General features: G+C 55.9%; 1 protein-coding gene across 1 annotated transcript in view; it reads left to right on the forward strand.

Annotated features, from left to right (window-relative positions):
* The window catches only part of GPR161 (G protein-coupled receptor 161), a 46,132-nt gene that overhangs the window by 27,277 nt on the left and 3,049 nt on the right, over window positions 1-15,806 (forward strand). The window contains exons 2-5 of the mRNA XM_044916410.1: window positions 98-515; window positions 7,628-8,352; window positions 13,981-14,085; window positions 15,686-15,806. Of these exons, the coding sequence (XP_044772345.1) occupies window positions 142-515; window positions 7,628-8,352; window positions 13,981-14,085; window positions 15,686-15,806 (1,325 nt within the window). The 5' untranslated portion in view covers window positions 98-141. The remainder of the gene's footprint in view (window positions 1-97; window positions 516-7,627; window positions 8,353-13,980; window positions 14,086-15,685) is intronic.

Below are 15,806 nucleotides of genomic sequence, written 5' to 3' on the forward strand. Positions count from 1 at the left end.
TGGGAGAACTGGGGTCTCTTGCTGCTCTCGTGTCAAGTGCATATGATGGGATTTGACGAGTGTTCCCCTGCCCGCTGGTCCTACCTTCTTTTTCCAGTGGTCCGGCATGCTCTGCCCACCGCACGCTGAGGTGCCCTGACCATGAGCCTCAACTCCTCCCTCGGCCACAGGAAGGAGCTGAGCAACCTCACGGACCAGGAAGGTGGTGAAGGGGGCGCCGTCATCACTGACTTCATCACCATCATTATAATCACCATTTTTGTCTGCCTGGGCAACCTGGTCATCGTGGTCACCTTGTACAAGAAGTCTTACCTCCTCACCCTCAGCAACAAGTTCGTCTTCAGCCTCACGCTGTCCAACTTCCTGCTGTCCGTGCTGGTGCTGCCTTTCGTGGCGACCAGCTCCATTCGGAGGGAATGGATCTTTGGCGTGGTCTGGTGCAACTTCTCGGCCCTTCTGTACCTGCTGATCAGCTCGGCCAGCATGCTCACACTTGGGGTCATCGCTGTGGACCGGTAAGCTTGCCTCAGAGAACTGAAGAATTAAGGAGTGATTGTGTGCCCAGGGGGACCCGAGAGATCACCTGGTCCTGAGACTTCCACACCGTCTTAGTTCCTTGGGAGGACGTCGGGGGCTTCTGCTGGGGAGGACGAGAAAGCAGAGTTCTGCCTCTTCCTCCATGCCCTTCCTTCAACCAGAGCACCTCTGATTTTATTGCATTTGGGTTTATTTTTTAAAAGAGATTCCAGTGCTTAAAAAAAAAAAAATTCTCAAAACCTCTAATGCACACTTTATAGATGAGAAAAAGAAGCTGGGGAAGTGATGTGTCAGAGACATTAGGTCCAGGGTTTCCCAAGGGGCCACCTGCTGTCCAGCAGGTTGGTTGGGCCCCCACGCTCACCACGCTTATTAGGATTGGCCACTTCATTCACCACGGGCAAGTGTTTGACTTCCAAGGGAGAGAGTAGGTTGAGCTTGAAGGATGGGGGAGGAGGCTAGTCTGGGTTCTTGTCACTGGGTGACACAGCCGCTGGGCTCCTTCGGGACCGTCCGTCGTCTAGCTGACGAGTGGTAGCGGATGGTTCCTCCAGAGCACAGGCCTCTCCCAGGCCCTAGGCCAGACCCTGTCGGCTCTCTGTGGCTGTGGGTAATGCAAAATGAAGGAAGCAGTCGGTCAGAACTAATCAGTTGGCCTCTCTAAATATCTTTTTTTCTCCAATAATGCAAATGATACAGAGAATGTAAACAATAAAATAAGAAATCCATAATCCCACCAGTCAGAAGCAATCACTGTTTCGGTTTTAGTATATTTGCCTCTACTAAGTTTTGGTAGCGTATGGTACGTTTTTTAAATAGGCTTTCCGGCACGTGTGGTTTTTGTGACCTGCTTTTTTACTTAGCAAGTGATGATGAGCATTTTCTCCCACCTGCAAATGTCAAATGCCCTTGAAGAACCTGATTTTTAATGGTTCCATGGTATTCCATTCTGTGGATATACGAGAATTTATTTTTACAGTTCCTTCCTAGCTTACTGTTCTAGATAGCAGTTTTGAGGAACATGTATGTTGTGGAATTGTATTTTTAGTAAGAGTAAACACACTTTCAAGATTCTTCATGTATCAAAGGCAGGTTGTTTTTCAGAAGATGTACAGATTTTATTCCAATAGCCATTTGTCAGCAATCCCATCAAGACTGATTATATAACATTAAAAAAAGTAATTGGAACTTTGTCGGCAGTGGGAAGGCGTGGGATCTCACTGTTCTAATTTCTGTGTTTTTTAAAAATCGTGGATCTCTGAGTGTCCCTTCCTGGGCCCTGGGTCCTGTGGGGCACGGAGGGAGGGCACACGGCTAGAGCAGAGCGGGGGGATTTGTTTTTAAGTGCCTCTCAGGGGTCCTCTGATTGTGCCTGCGTGACAGGGCGGCTCAAGGGGGCTGTGTGTTCGCTTGAACGTTGGGTTCCCAGCAAGCTTGACAGATCTTCTCGTCGTGCTGTCTGAGCGCACCATCCCAGAGATGGCTGACCTCTTCCAGCACCTTCTTTCCCACTGGGGTGCTCGTTGGCCGGCCACTCTGGGGAAGGCTCAGGGTGGCGGGATGCAGGCGCGGGCAGGACACAGACCTTGCCCACCAGGAGTTTACGGCTGGCAGGGGAGTGTAGGGGGGAACCCAAAGCAGAAGTAGCCACTGGCACGGCTCCAGTCCTGCGTTGGCTCCCGGGCAATGGGGGCATTCGAACTAACTAGTCAGAACGGCGAGTAGGACGGTGCAGGCGTGTAAGCGGTGGGAAGGACCCTGCCGGCCGAAGGCACAGCCTCCAGTTGTTTCTGTGAGAAGCAGTTACTGGGCACCTGACGCGGGCCTGGCACAGTGGTTGGTGCTGGGGAGACACAGCCCGGGGAGAGGAGCAGACGCGCCGAGGAGCTCAGTGTAGGGGAGAGGGATGGGTGACTGGACCACAGAACATGTTTGAGGGGCGGCCAGGCTGCAGAGCGGGGACAAGGGTCACGGGGCCGGGCCGGGTGCGGAGCCGGGGAGGTGTGTGGGCCCATCGTGGCCGGGGCCGGGGCGCGTGGCTGGAGACGGGGTGACACCCACAACACATGGCAGCACACTTGTCCCGCTCGAGCTCTGATCCCCGCGCCACAGGCCCCACAGCCTGGCACCAGCGCCTCCTCATGACACAGCCACGAGTCGAGAAGGGACGTCTGCCTCCCGCTGGTGACGGGCAGTCAGGGCCTGGTTATCTCTGGTGACTGCCCTGCAAGCCCGAGGTGGGCCACTGTCGCGGCCAGATCCTTGTGATTACAGTGTAGGAACTGCCGCAAAGTGTGGTGTTTTCAGATGACTTCAGGGCAGACGCAGTTGATTTTTTTTATTATTGGTCATTCATGTGGCTTAAAGAAGCAGATTGACAGGACCAGTTAACTTGATCCTGTCCATTTAAATGACATACTTATACGCTCTTTCTGCCTGTTTAGTTTCAGTAAACTAATTTTACTCAATCTTGGTCATTTCAGAGGTTACATATTTGCCCTAGTCTGTTGGAAACCTAAAGACGCAACTGTGTGTGTGTGTCTGTGCGTAAGAGAGGGAGGGAGGAAGGGAGAGATGGGGAGGGGTCGGGAGGGAGAGAGAGAAGAGGAAAAAGCAATAAAACCTAAGAGAGGAGGAACAGAGAGAATGGGACTGGAAGAAAGAGATGGGCACATTTCTAAGAAAGTGCCAGAGGAGAAAACCTAGGGCACGGGTCATGACCTCACCTGAAAGGGTTGCTGGTAGTCACTTGCCAGGCGCCGCACTGTGCTGTTAATAAACATTCATCCCAGCTGATTCTTGCAACAGCTCGACTGGCCCCCATTCTGCAGACGAGCAGAATGAGGCTTTGTGAGCTCACCCAAGCCCACATGGCTGGTAGGTAACTCGTCCAGTTCTGAGGAGGTAAAGTCCGGACTCTTACTCACCTCCAGAGACTGCAAAGTGAGCCACCAGTCAGGTCCAGCAAGCGGTGAGTTGAACTCCGGGTTTCTCAGCCTGGCAGTGCTGACATCTTGGGCCAGATAACCCTTGCTGTGGGGGACCGGCCTGGGCGCTGCAGGACGTCCTCCCTGGTTGGGACCACCCAGAGTGTCTCCAGACACTGCTTCTTGTCCCCAGGGAGACCCCTCGTCCCCAGCTGAGAACTCCCGCTGAAGAAATCCATCAAACTAAGTTGGCAGATGAGCCAAAAGCGTTTATCTTATAGCCTCATGAAGAGAGAGCAAAACACAGAGTGTAAAAACAGAGCGGACCGGAGCGAAATTCGGTGGAAATGTCAGTGTTCTAAACTAGCCACATGGACGGACCTAGGCCCAGGTGGTGACTGTCATTGGACCTGGGAAGGCTCGTACCCTAAGTCTGTGACGTGGTCACCTGTGGCTCAGCCTGGAAGCAGCTCATGTTTCCACCTTACCCTGGGACGGATGAAACCCCAGCTCTAAAAATAGTGTTTAATAAATGAAAGGAGCTGTAAGTGTGGGATGGCCAGTGATGGTGACGGAAATCACTCGTGCTTTTAGGAGACTGCTCAGCATAAGCTAACGTGTTCTCCCCGAGGTAGCTGTCGTCGGCTTGGGCTCCGTTGGTGTCTGGAGTGGAGCGGTCTTCCTGCAGCTGGCGTCCTTGGTGGAGGGCTGGCTCTCCCAGGAGAGCTCAGCCTTAGAGCCCCGGCGTGCAGAACGACTTCCAGTTACACGCGACATCGTGAGAGCCTCTTTTGGACCGGGGCTCGTGCTTGGGCTCATGTGTAAAGATGAGTTGCTGGAAAAAAGACAGAGCTTCGGAAGCCAGTTAGAAGCCCAGAAGGCAAAGGAAGCCCTCTGTTTTGGCCTCTGTTGGCCTGCAGCGGGGCAGGGAGTTGCTTTTCTGTATTTTCCTTTGAACCTGCAACTAGGCCTAAATGAGGCTCAGTTGAAAGAAATGAAATCCCAAATCTACGAAATCCATTTTTTTTTTTTTTTTTTTTGTGGGCAGATGTGGGAATGTTCTCTATTTTCATAGAGCTATAGATTTGTGCATTTCATTGTATATGAATTTTACAGAAAATGAAAGCAAACCCTAAAACCAGCATAGTGCTTGGAGGGTATGGATATAAACGGACAGCACTCTGGCCCATTGCAGGGGGCCCTTCTGACTCGGGGAGACTGACCCCTTGGGAGCCGGCCCCCGACCCCAGCGTCCCGGTGGGACTCAGGACCGAGCTGGGAAGGATTGCTGTCATGTTCCACTGGAATTGCTCACAGCCAGAACCTTAGTCAGTGGGTGAAACAAGTACCATTGGTTAGAATAAAGAAGTCTTGCCATAAAATAATAATAATAACTGGGTGTTAAGAATAGCCAGAAGGGTATGTTGTGGAGGACAGCTTATTAATTGTAATTGTTTTTATGACTGCCAGAGCGGAGTTGGTCAGAGGAGTTGGGGGGGCAGTTAACGCCCCCCAGGCCTGGCCTCCCAACCGGGACGCACTCTTGCCCCTGAGGTGTCTTGAGGTCAGAGGGCCTGCAGTCTTTTAAAGGGCAGAGAAAAGTAGCAATCTGGGGCACCTGCGTGGCTCAGTCAGGCGAGTGTCCGACTCTTGGTTTCGGTTCAGGTCATGATCTCAGGGGTTGTGGGAACACCCCCCCCCTCAAAAAAAATCAGGCTCCTCTCTCAGCAGGGAGTCTGCTTGAGATTCTCTCCCTCTGCCCCTCCCCCTGCTCACACATGCGCTCTCTCTCTCTCAAATAAGTAAGTCTCAAAACAGAAAGAAAGAGAGGAAGAAAGAAAGAAAAGGAGAAATCTCTGCCTTCTTTCTTTTTAAAAGTGAAGGAAACCTCCCAGGTGTCCCTCCATCTGACCGTAGCGTGCGCCCTCTCATTTCATTTGCTGGGATGATGCCGCACAGGTCAATGTCTCGTCCATCACCTGGCAAGAGGTAGGAGACCACCAGAATGGCCTGCGTCATCTCTCGGGACTCAGAAGGGCCCAGTGTCCCCTTTCGGTCATGGCGGTTGGGAGCAGCGTGAACAGTCCGGGCTCCCATTTTCAGGAAGGAAGGCGGAAAGGTTGGGGTCAGGCAGACACGAGGCACTGTCCCCACTGCCGTGGGAAGAGCAGGTGCGCTCCGGGCCTTTCCCTCAGTCTCACCCGCTGAGTTCGTGGCGCAGACCTGTGGCACGTGCTATGGAACTGAAGCTCTGAGAGGTTCAATCAGCTACCGGAGGTCACACAGCGAGTGGACAGCAGAGCCACCGTCTGAAGCCAGGTGTTCCAGCTCCAAAGGCATGCTCCTTTCACTGGGCCACACGGACGTGCAAGGTGCGAGGCCAGGTATCAGCATAAGACTGTTTTACCCCAGGCCAGGGGCAGTGATAGCCGTAAGCCATGGCGGGATCCCTGCAGGATCCTCTTCAGAGCCCACACCAGAAACGCTATCTTTCCACGCTCCATCTTGGCGGGAGCCCGCAGCCCCACATCAGCAGCCCCAGGCTGACCTCTGGTTAGGAAGGTGCTCCCCAAGGGTGCAGACAGGGGAGGCAGCCCCTCCGGGAGAGGTGTGGCAGGGGGCAGTTCAGGCTGTAGCCCTGTCCCTGAGCCGCTGGTGCCCAGAGGTGACTCAGGATGGTCCCAGTGGGGGAGGAGGCTTCACGGGAGATGTGTGACCCTCATAGCCACGGCCATTTTCTCACATCCTGTCTGTACCAGGCAGCATCCGCGTGGCCACCCCTGTTGTTTGCACATGCTGCCCTCAGGGGGAAACCCTATTATTCATGAAACAGCTTTTCCTTTGGATAAAACGTCTGGGTGGGGAGGGTGCTGGTTTCCTTCCAACCCCATGGTCTACATCCTCTCACCCTTTCCAGTTCAAGGGTCAGGCCTGCAAGGCTTCGCATGCCCAGGCAGGCCCCCGGCCCCTGGCCTCCCATCTCCGGCTCCGCCTCCACTCTGCACCTGTCTGATGGCGCTCTGGGCAGCTTCCCCATGGGGCGCAGGCTCGCGTCTCCACACCCCCCAGGCTGCCTTCCACCTCACTTATTCCTGGGCCAGGGCCTCTGATCTTTGAAGACCTGGGTCTGTGGGCCATCTCCTGCAGGAAGCCCGCGCTGACCCCGCCGTCTGGGCCAGGGTCCCGCCAGGCCTCCCCACTCCACACAGGGCCAAGGGATTGGCAGCCACCCCTGTTGTGTGGACTCCGGCTGGCATGTGCGTTGGGGACTGGCTGTATGTCTTGTTTCTTCCTCTTGTCTTGGGCAGGCTGCGTCTTCCTGCTCTGCTGTGGTGTCCTCATCTGTGAAATGAGGGTGATGGTAATACTCACCACGTCAGGCAGTTGTTGTGAGGACGACATGTAGCTCTTCCTATTCCAGACTCTTGTACTCTTCTTACCGTCTGTCTGCCCCGCCTCTCCTCGCTGCCTTTCTGGTACACCGCACAGTGCTCTGCACAGCAGGCCTTCGGTGAATGTTCTCGAATGAATGAACCCCATAGTCCTTCGATATTTAGGTTTTTTTTTAAGATTTTATTTATTTATTTGTCAGAGAGAGAGAGCGAGACAGAGCACAAGCAGAGGGAGCGGCAGCTAGAGAGAGAAGCAGGCCCCCACTGAGCAGGGAGCCCGATGCAGGACTCGATCCCAGGACCCTGGGATCACGACCTGAGCCGAAGGCAGACGCTTAAGGACTGAGCCACCCAGGCGCCCACATTAGTCTGGTTTTTAATGACCCTCTGAAAACTGATCTAAGTGGGTTAATGCCGGCAACACAGACGTGATCTGGCTCAAGGCAGGATCCCTCAGAACTCCCCCAGCTCTGGATCTGATTGGGCTCTGGCACTGTGACTTGGAAACAGGACCGCCTGAGCTCTGGGTTCATCCTCGCATCCAGCTCTTGACAGAAGAAGGGTCCCACAAAGCTGTGTAACGTGGCCCCGTCTGTGACTTGTCGGGGACAAGTTGGGGGAAGGGGCTACTTACAGGAGCATTCACCCCATGGCTGGATTAGATGGAGAAGTTTAGCAAAACTCCCCACGTCGGAGAGCACTGGGTGCCCGTTCGGGGATGTTTTCCCTGTTTTGACTGCTGTCTCTTGTCTCCCTTCATCCCTTCTCTAGCTACTATGCTGTCCTGTACCCCATGGTGTACCCCATGAAGATCACGGGGAACCGAGCTGTGATGGCCCTTGTCTACATCTGGCTCCATTCCCTCATCGGCTGCCTGCCCCCTCTGTTTGGTTGGTCGTCAGTGGAGTTTGACGAGTTCAAGTGGATGTGTGTGGCGGCGTGGCACCGGGAGCCTGGCTACACGGCCTTCTGGCAGATCTGGTGTGCCCTGTTCCCCTTTCTGGTCATGCTGGTGTGCTATGGCTTCATCTTCCGTGTGGCCAGGGTCAAGGCGCGCAAGGTGCACTGCGGCGCGGTGGTCCTCGTGGAGGAGGACGCCCAGAGGGGTGGGAGGAAGAACTCCAGCACCTCTACCTCCTCCTCCGGCAGCAGGAAGAACGCCTTTCAGGGCGTGGTCTATTCGGCCAACCAGTGCAAAGCCCTCATCACCATCCTGGTGGTCCTCGGGGCCTTCATGGTCACCTGGGGCCCCTACATGCTTGTCATCACCTCCGAGGCCCTCTGGGGGAAGAACTATGTCTCCCCGACCCTGGAGACCTGGGCCACGTGGCTGTCCTTTACCAGCGCCATCTGCCACCCCCTGATCTATGGGCTCTGGAACAAGACGGTTCGCAAGGAGCTGCTGGGCCTGTGCTTTGGGGATCGGTACCACCGGGAGCCGTTCGTGCCGCGCCAGAGGGCTTCCAGGCTCTTCAGCATTTCCAACAGGATCACAGGTAACTTGGGAACCTGCTGGGAAAGAGGTGCCCACCTCAGCCAGGAGTAGCCTGTGGTCCTCTCGGGTGCTCTGCCGTGTTGATGGCTGAGCTCTCAGAGGCTCCAAGCCCAGGTGTCCATCGGGGAAGGAACATCCCAGAGTGTCCCCTGTCTTTCCCAAGCCCCTTGTGCAAGCTCAGCAGTTCAAGGCAGGGGACGCCAGCGTTCAGAAATCCGTTTTCTGCTAGCCTAGCCACGGCCCGCTGGCCTTCTTTCTACCGACAGCAGAACCCAGGCTTTGGACTGGGCTACCCTCCGCTCCTGGCCGTCCTGTCCTGTCCGTGTTCTGTAAAGCACATCCCACTTGCAGGCACTGCCGCCCGGCCTCAGCTGCCCATCCCCGAACACGCTCCTCCGTGGGCCATTCTTGCTGGTCAGCGGCTTCCTCGTATTGTCACCAGTAATTCACATTGTGCCCCGCGCCCCCCCCCCCCCCCGATGTCACTGTCTCCTGTGTATAAAGCTGCTCCTCCATCTGGTAACGATTAGGGAGCTGACAAGTTTCTGGAGACAATCCTTTCACCTTTGGTGAGACCCAGAGGAATTACTCTACGCTGAGATAGATTTTTTTTTTTTTAACCCTTTTTTATTTTGAAATAATTCTAGACTTGGAGAAGAGCTGGGAAGTGGGTACAGAGAATTGCATCTACCCTGCTTTTCCTGGTGTTAACATCTGGCCAAACCACAACAGTTACCGAAACTAAGACATTAATATTAACTATGCATTTGATTCGGATTTCACCCATTGTCCCACCAGGATCCAGTTCACAATCATGTCATGGCCCTCTTTGTCTTGTTCAGGCTTTGACAAGTCCTCATTCTTCCCTTGGCCCCCATGACAGTAACGCTCTGGGGAGCCCTGGTCAGGGATTTCGTAGAAGGCCCCTCCGGGTACATTTAGCTGATGTGTTCTCAGGATTAGAATGAGGTCGTATGTTTTGGGCAGGGATGCTGTGAGGGTGCTGTGCTCTGTAGTGGTCACGTCAGGGGCACATATGTCTTATTACTAGTTCATGTTACCTTTTTTTTTTTTTAAAGATTTTATTTATTTATTCATGAGAGACAGAGAGAGAGAGAGAGAGAGAGAGAGGCAGAGGGAGAAGCAGGCTCCCAAGGAGCAGAGAGCCCGATGCGGGACTCGATCCCAGGACCCTGGGATCATGACCTGAGCCGATGGCAGACGCTTAACCATCTGAGCCACCCAGGCGCCCACTAGTTCATGTTACCTTGATGCTTAATGTCTTAGCTCAGGCTCCTGTCACAGAATATCATAGATGAGGGGCTTACACCACAGACACAGAGTTGTCACAGTTCCAGCAGCTGGAAGTCTGAGATCAGGTGCCACACGGTTGGGTTCTGGTGAGAGCGCTCTTCCGAGCTGTCTTCTTGCATGGGCTCACATGATGGGGATGCGGGGAGACAGGACAGAACAAGGTCTGTTCTTCTGAGGACCCCACCCTCATGACCTCATCTACTCCTGATTATCTCCTAAAGGCCCTGTTTCCAGATGCCATCACATTGGGGCTTAGGGCATATGAATTCTGGGGGGACACTTTCAGTCCATACAGTTCAGGGGTATCTGTCAGGTTTCTCCCCTGTAAAGTCACTGTGGTTTCCATTGCAATTAATACACACAATGGGGGAGATCTTTGAGGCTGTGCAAATATCCTCTCTCTCCTTCAGCCTTCACCCAGTATTTTTAGCATGCATTGGTGGATCTTGCCTCTAGCTGTTAGTACCGTGTTATTCTAGTGGGGACGTAGCTGGATTTTTTGGGTCATGTTTGAGGGAGATTATCACCTGGAAGTGCTATTGGAAGAGAGATTTTGAAGACATTTAGATCAACTGGAAAAAGCTAGTTCAGATTACAGTTGAGAGAGGTCTTCCAACTTCCCTCTCAAGAGGGTGGAAAGATAGCTCATAATTATCGTGAATACTCCGTGGTGGTGGTGATAGGAGAGTTTTTCTGTGAGGCAATAACAAACCAACATCACTGATTTATTTCATGGGCTGATGAAGGAATGTTTCTTCTTGAGAGAGGAAGGAAGGAATGTTTCTTCTTGAGAGAGGAAGGAAGTCAGGGACTTTCCGCTTTTTTTTTTTTTTTTTAAGTAGCCTCCATGCCCAACGTGGGACTTGAATTCACGACCCTGAGATCAAGGGAGGGACTTTTTATTTTGACCAGAGGAAAAAAAGAATGTCTACATACCCCGGATTTTAACCACTGAAGTGCCCATGCCCTGCCTGCCCCTGGCCAATTCCTGTGTCCAAGTACGCCTTGTGAGCCAGGACTGCATCCAGGGTCTGGTTTCGTTTCTCTGATTAACTTACTCCCATTTTGTAAATCACTTGTCTTCTAGGCAAAAAATATGACCTGCTTTATATTCCATGGAAGCCGGAATGGGGAAAGAAAAAACGAGGAAAGAGAATGGAGGAGGAGAGGGTAGCTAGCACAAAAAGAAGCGTCTGCTTTTGGCCGAGGTTTTCCATGCAGATCACCTGTGACGGTGCTGGCGGAGGTCTTGGGGCCAGGAGAAGGGGCGGGAAACGGCAGCTGTGGTTTGGTTGGCGAGTCAAAGGCGGCTGGTGGCCGGCGCCCCGCCCCTCCGCGCCCCGCCCCTCCGCGCCCCGCCCCGCGCCTCCGCGTCCCGCCCACACCGGGAACGCCCGCGGCCTTCTGGGCCTGGGTCCGTCTGGCTGAGCCCCGCCGGGCGGACCCTCCTCGGACGCCCCGTGTGGGCCTGGCTTGGGTCCGCCCAGACTCCAGAACCAAAATCAGCTTCTGGGCCTCCTCCCTCAGTGCCCGAGCCCCGGTGGTCGCACAGGGAAAGAAATAAGGGGAGATCCCTTCTAAAAGGAGCCACAAAGGACTGCAAGCTCTGTCTGGGTTTTGTTCCTTTCCACTTGGGTGGCCACCTGGGAAGTTTTAACCAAGGAATCCTCAGCGTGCTGTGAGCAGAGGCAGAGAGGAATTCCAGAAATATCTGGAGCTTCCCCGCTGACTCAGGGAGGCCAGGAGTTTGAGAAACACGTTGTCATGTTTATTTCATACACAGATTTCCACCATAATCAGTGGGTTTGTTAGCTCCAAGCTGAAGAAGTGCAAAGGCAAAGGTTTTCCCTAAGGTTTTTAAGTTTTTATCTGTCACTGAGCCACCAAAGTGCCTGCTGCCTGGGAGGCTCCCTGAGGAATGGAGATCTGGGTCAGCTCTGGAGCTGACATTGATTTCTAGTGCTGGAAGGTGAGCTGAATGCTCACACGTGGTCTGGCGAGGCCAGACCACAAATCCAGAGCTGACAGGTGGCTTCGGGTGATCAGGAGCCTTCAGGAGATAGGGCAAGCTGCCCTTCCAGCAACTCGTCCACCGGGTGACTCAGACCTCCATCCCAGGCAGGGCGGAGAGCCCAGGGCCCACCCCACCCCAGCCTGGGAGGGTGGCCTGGGCACCGTGGGAAGGCAGCCTCTACAAATGCCTGCCACCTGGTGCCCGAAGCTCCTGGAACTGGGTTAGAGCCTTTCTAGCAGTCCTGGAGAGAAGGATGCGGACACACACAGGAGAGATGCCTTGTTGCAGGGCCCCTTGGGGAGGTCGGGGTTGGAGGGAGGGAAGGCCACCCTGGGACCTTTGAGTTTCCCCACCTGCTTTTACACGTTCCATTCCTGGTGCCACCTAGAGGGCTTCCGGTGACTTCGGAGTGCCCGATTCAGCTCAGAACTGCAGGGCACTAGTGACTCTGAGTCACCCCAGGCTTGATCAGATCCCCGGGGCCTGTCACCTTTGTGCCTTTTTTATTTTAATTTTGTAACAGGGCTTGGATTGGGCCCAACCCGGTAGATGTGTTATTGTTTCGTGTGAAAAATCCCAGGGTAACTGCGCCCACTGTGGAGTGGTAAATGCCGGGTAAACACAGGACGGGGCAGGGCCGCCGGGCGGCCGGTTCCAGACCTTCCAGCCCAGCCACAGCGGTCTGGCTCAGACAACTCGTCCCGCTGCTGGAGACCAGGCCATGTTCTGGCTCTCACCGCAGCCTCAGAGATGTGTCCCGAACCCACCGCGGCCTCGGCCACCCCGGTCGGCAGTGCCTGGCCCCCCGCGGGCCCCTCCCCGGGCTGGGCTTCCTGCCGAGCCGTGGTCACGGGCTGAGGCCAAGGCCCAGGATGGGGATGAGCGCGTGCGGGGTCTTCTCTGGCCCCAGTCCACTCCACCGGCGCGCTCTGCACGAGCGCAGTTCCCCAAGCTCACGGACGGGTGATTCGGAGAGAAGCCTGCCCTTCTTGTCTCCTCCTGGGCTCCGGGGAAGGAAGGGAAGCGTGCTGTCCATCACCTCGTACCCTCGGAAGGCTCCAGGCGAGAGTAAAGAACAGAGCCCCGTCCGGTCTGTAGGCAAACCGCGGGGGAGGGTGGGTGCTCATTCAGTCCAGGCCAGGGGGGTTTGACTTCGTGTGCCGCGGCTTTAACTGCCAAGAGCTCCTTCCCGTGACCTCTGTGGTCTCCATGGCATCGTTATTCTCTCAACTTTCTCAGGGGACTCAAGTAGAATTTTTTTTTTTTTTTAAATTCTTAAGCTTCCTCCATTGTCTCCTCTGAGATCCATTTTTTTCTCTTTTCTTTCTTTCTTTTGTATTCATCTCTTTCAAGCTAATGCCTCTCCCTGAGCGTCTAGTGACCTTGGCCTTCCTCCATGTTGGTGGCGAGGCCCTGGGAGCGGGCGGGGGCCCTGCGTGGGGGCGCATGAGGCCCATTGACTGTGGCGCTTTGGCCGCTCGACCGCCCCTGAAAGGGTTCTCACTCTCCTGGCCAGGTTGCGGGAACTGAGGGGCGGGGGTCCCGCTGTTCACTCTGTGGCCTGTCACTGCGCCCGCGGTTTAGCCGGTGTCGCCTCAGCCGTGGCGGGGGTCTCTGAGGCCGGCCCCGGGTTATCCCCTCCTGCCAACAAGGGGCCCGAGCTCCTGAGCCTGGGCTGGGCAGAGTGGTGGACAGGACCCGCCACTGCCTACGGAGACTTTCTGTCCAGCCCCACCTGCTGCAGAGGCTCCTGGGCCTCCAGGTCCTGGGCTTTGGGGGCACTGCGTGAGAACCGGCCTCCGCCCAGGCCTCCCCAGCCGCCGGCCTCCGCTCCCTGGGTCAGGCCCCCTGTCCTCACCTTCCGGCTTGTAGGCATTCTCTCCCACTTTGCGGTTTGCGCCTCTTGAAAATTCCTTCCCGGTATTCAAGTGGGATCTCAGGAGGTCACGGTGCACCCACATCCCATGTTTAACTGGAAGGCCATCTCCCAAGACCACGCGCCGCATGTTTTCCCTGCCACCTGCCTTCTGGCGTGTGGTGGTGGTGTGAGAGTTTCGTCTTTGGGTGCCCGGGGAATCCTGTCACAGGGCAGACACCCCCCCCCGGGATAGGAACAAGAGGCAGAGAGGGGAAAGGGCAGCTGGGGACTCCCGATTCTGCCATGGGTTGAGAGCCCGGTGTGCCAGAGACAGAGGACAGGGGAGGCGGCGGTGAGGCCGGTGGGGACGACCGAAGAGGGAGGGTCCGTGGCCGCCTCGGCGGGACCTGGGCTGTGCTGACGGTGCCGACTTTACCTTTCAGACCTGGGCCTGTCCCCCCACCTCACTGCCCTCATGGCAGGCGGACAGCCCCTGGGGAACAGCAGCAGCACGGGGGACACTGGCTTCAGCTGCTCCCAGGACTCAGGTAAGTGTCCCACCTGCCGCGTGGCCCGGTGCCAGGCTAGCAGCCGGCGGGCGGGCCCCGAGCATGGGCCTCTCGCCGTGGCCTTCAGCTTGCCAGCATTTCGGGGCCTTGGTTTCCCCCTGTAGAGCATGGGGACTTGGGTGCCGCTCTCCCCCACACAGGCTGTTGTCAGATCCCAGTGAAGTGAAACCCTTGGAAAAGTAGCCGTGCTGGTGACCATGAGCTGTTGCTGCTGGTGTCAGACCGGCGGCCGCGACCAGCTCGGCGTCCAGCTGCCCGGCTCTCTGTGTCTGACGGGCCTTTTCCGAGCTGTGTTCTCTTGGGCAACATGCTCAATCTCTTTCTAAGCCTGGGAGCATCCCTGTTTGTGAACTGGGGGTGTCCTCCCTCTATCAGGGGCAGTCCCACCGAGATCACACCCTCTCGTCACCATCCTGGCAAGCCCTGGGCCTGCCCTTGAGAAACTTGGTCTCCCTGAAGAAACACATCTCCAGCGCAGATGCTCCCCGTACCCCCCCGCCCAGGCGCTGCCCCCCAGGGGATCCTGCAGGCTGGAGCGCCTCCTTCCGGCCGCTGCTTGCTGCCCTGGCGAGAGGCAGGTGGGCGGGGGCCTCCGCTCTGCATCCGGGGGCGAGTCTGTGCCCACGAGCTGGGCTGACGGCAGCGGGGAGCCTGTGAAAACTCATCTCTGCCCTGACCTGTTTGTCCCGGCCTCAGCCAGTGTCGTGGAACTCTGGGGTAGGTCGCGGGCTGACACCAAGACCCGGCCTTCTGTCGTGGGCAGTTTTCCCTGGAGGCAGGACGTTCCCTGAGAATGTTCTGTCACCTGTCAGCTGGTGGGTTGAACCGCTGGTCTGCCGGCCCCTCTCGCCCCGAGTCCCTTGTGTGAGGCCGTGGTGTCCTCTCAGCCGGTCCTGAAACAGCAGGAGGACCCCAGGGCTGCCCCGTCTTCCTCGTTTCCGGAGCACTAAGGCCTTGAAGGGTTGCAAGCTGGAGACCAGGATGGAACAAGGCTGGTCCCAACATTCGCCCCAGTGTCCGGCCAGGGTCCCGTCTCAGCCCGGAGCCCCCCACCCCTGCTCCGCCCAGCTCTCTCTAATAGGACCCCCTGCCTCTCTGCCTTTGTTTCCCTACTGTTTTGGGGGGTATATTTTTCAATTCTTTTTTGATCCCCAAAGGACTCTCTGTTTTCAAGTTTTAAATGTTTATTTAGCACAACATATTTTAACAATGATGGAAATTCAGACCGTAAGAAGAATCCTCAGAACGCAGAGCTCCTTGTCATAGGGCCCTGCTGCCCCCTCCCCTCCGTCCCAGGCCTGGCTCAATGCCCTGAGTCACTATAGTTGTGGCACATAACCTGCTGTTTGGGGAACACGGCTGTGTTTCCTGTGTCTGAAGCAGCCCCGGGGCTCCGGCTGCAGCTACCCCGAAATGAGGTGATGCACCCAGTGTTTCTTGGACAAATGCTGCAGGCGGGGAGTTGCACCTGTTGGCGGGATTGAACACACGGGAGAGAGGGTGCAGGGGGGTGGAGAGAGGTGGAGAAGGAGGACCTTGCTTCGCCAGTTCTGTGTGCACAACCCACGCTTGGTTTTAGGAACGGACGTGATGCTGCTCGAGGACTACACATCTGATGACAACCCTCCCTCCCACTGTACTTGCCCCCCCCCCAAGAGAAGGAGCTCCGTGACCTTTGAGGATCAAGTGGAGCAAATCAA

Source organism: Neomonachus schauinslandi, chromosome 6, assembly GCF_002201575.2.
Source record: "Neomonachus schauinslandi chromosome 6, ASM220157v2, whole genome shotgun sequence".
Taxonomy (NCBI): Eukaryota; Metazoa; Chordata; class Mammalia; order Carnivora; family Phocidae; genus Neomonachus; species Neomonachus schauinslandi.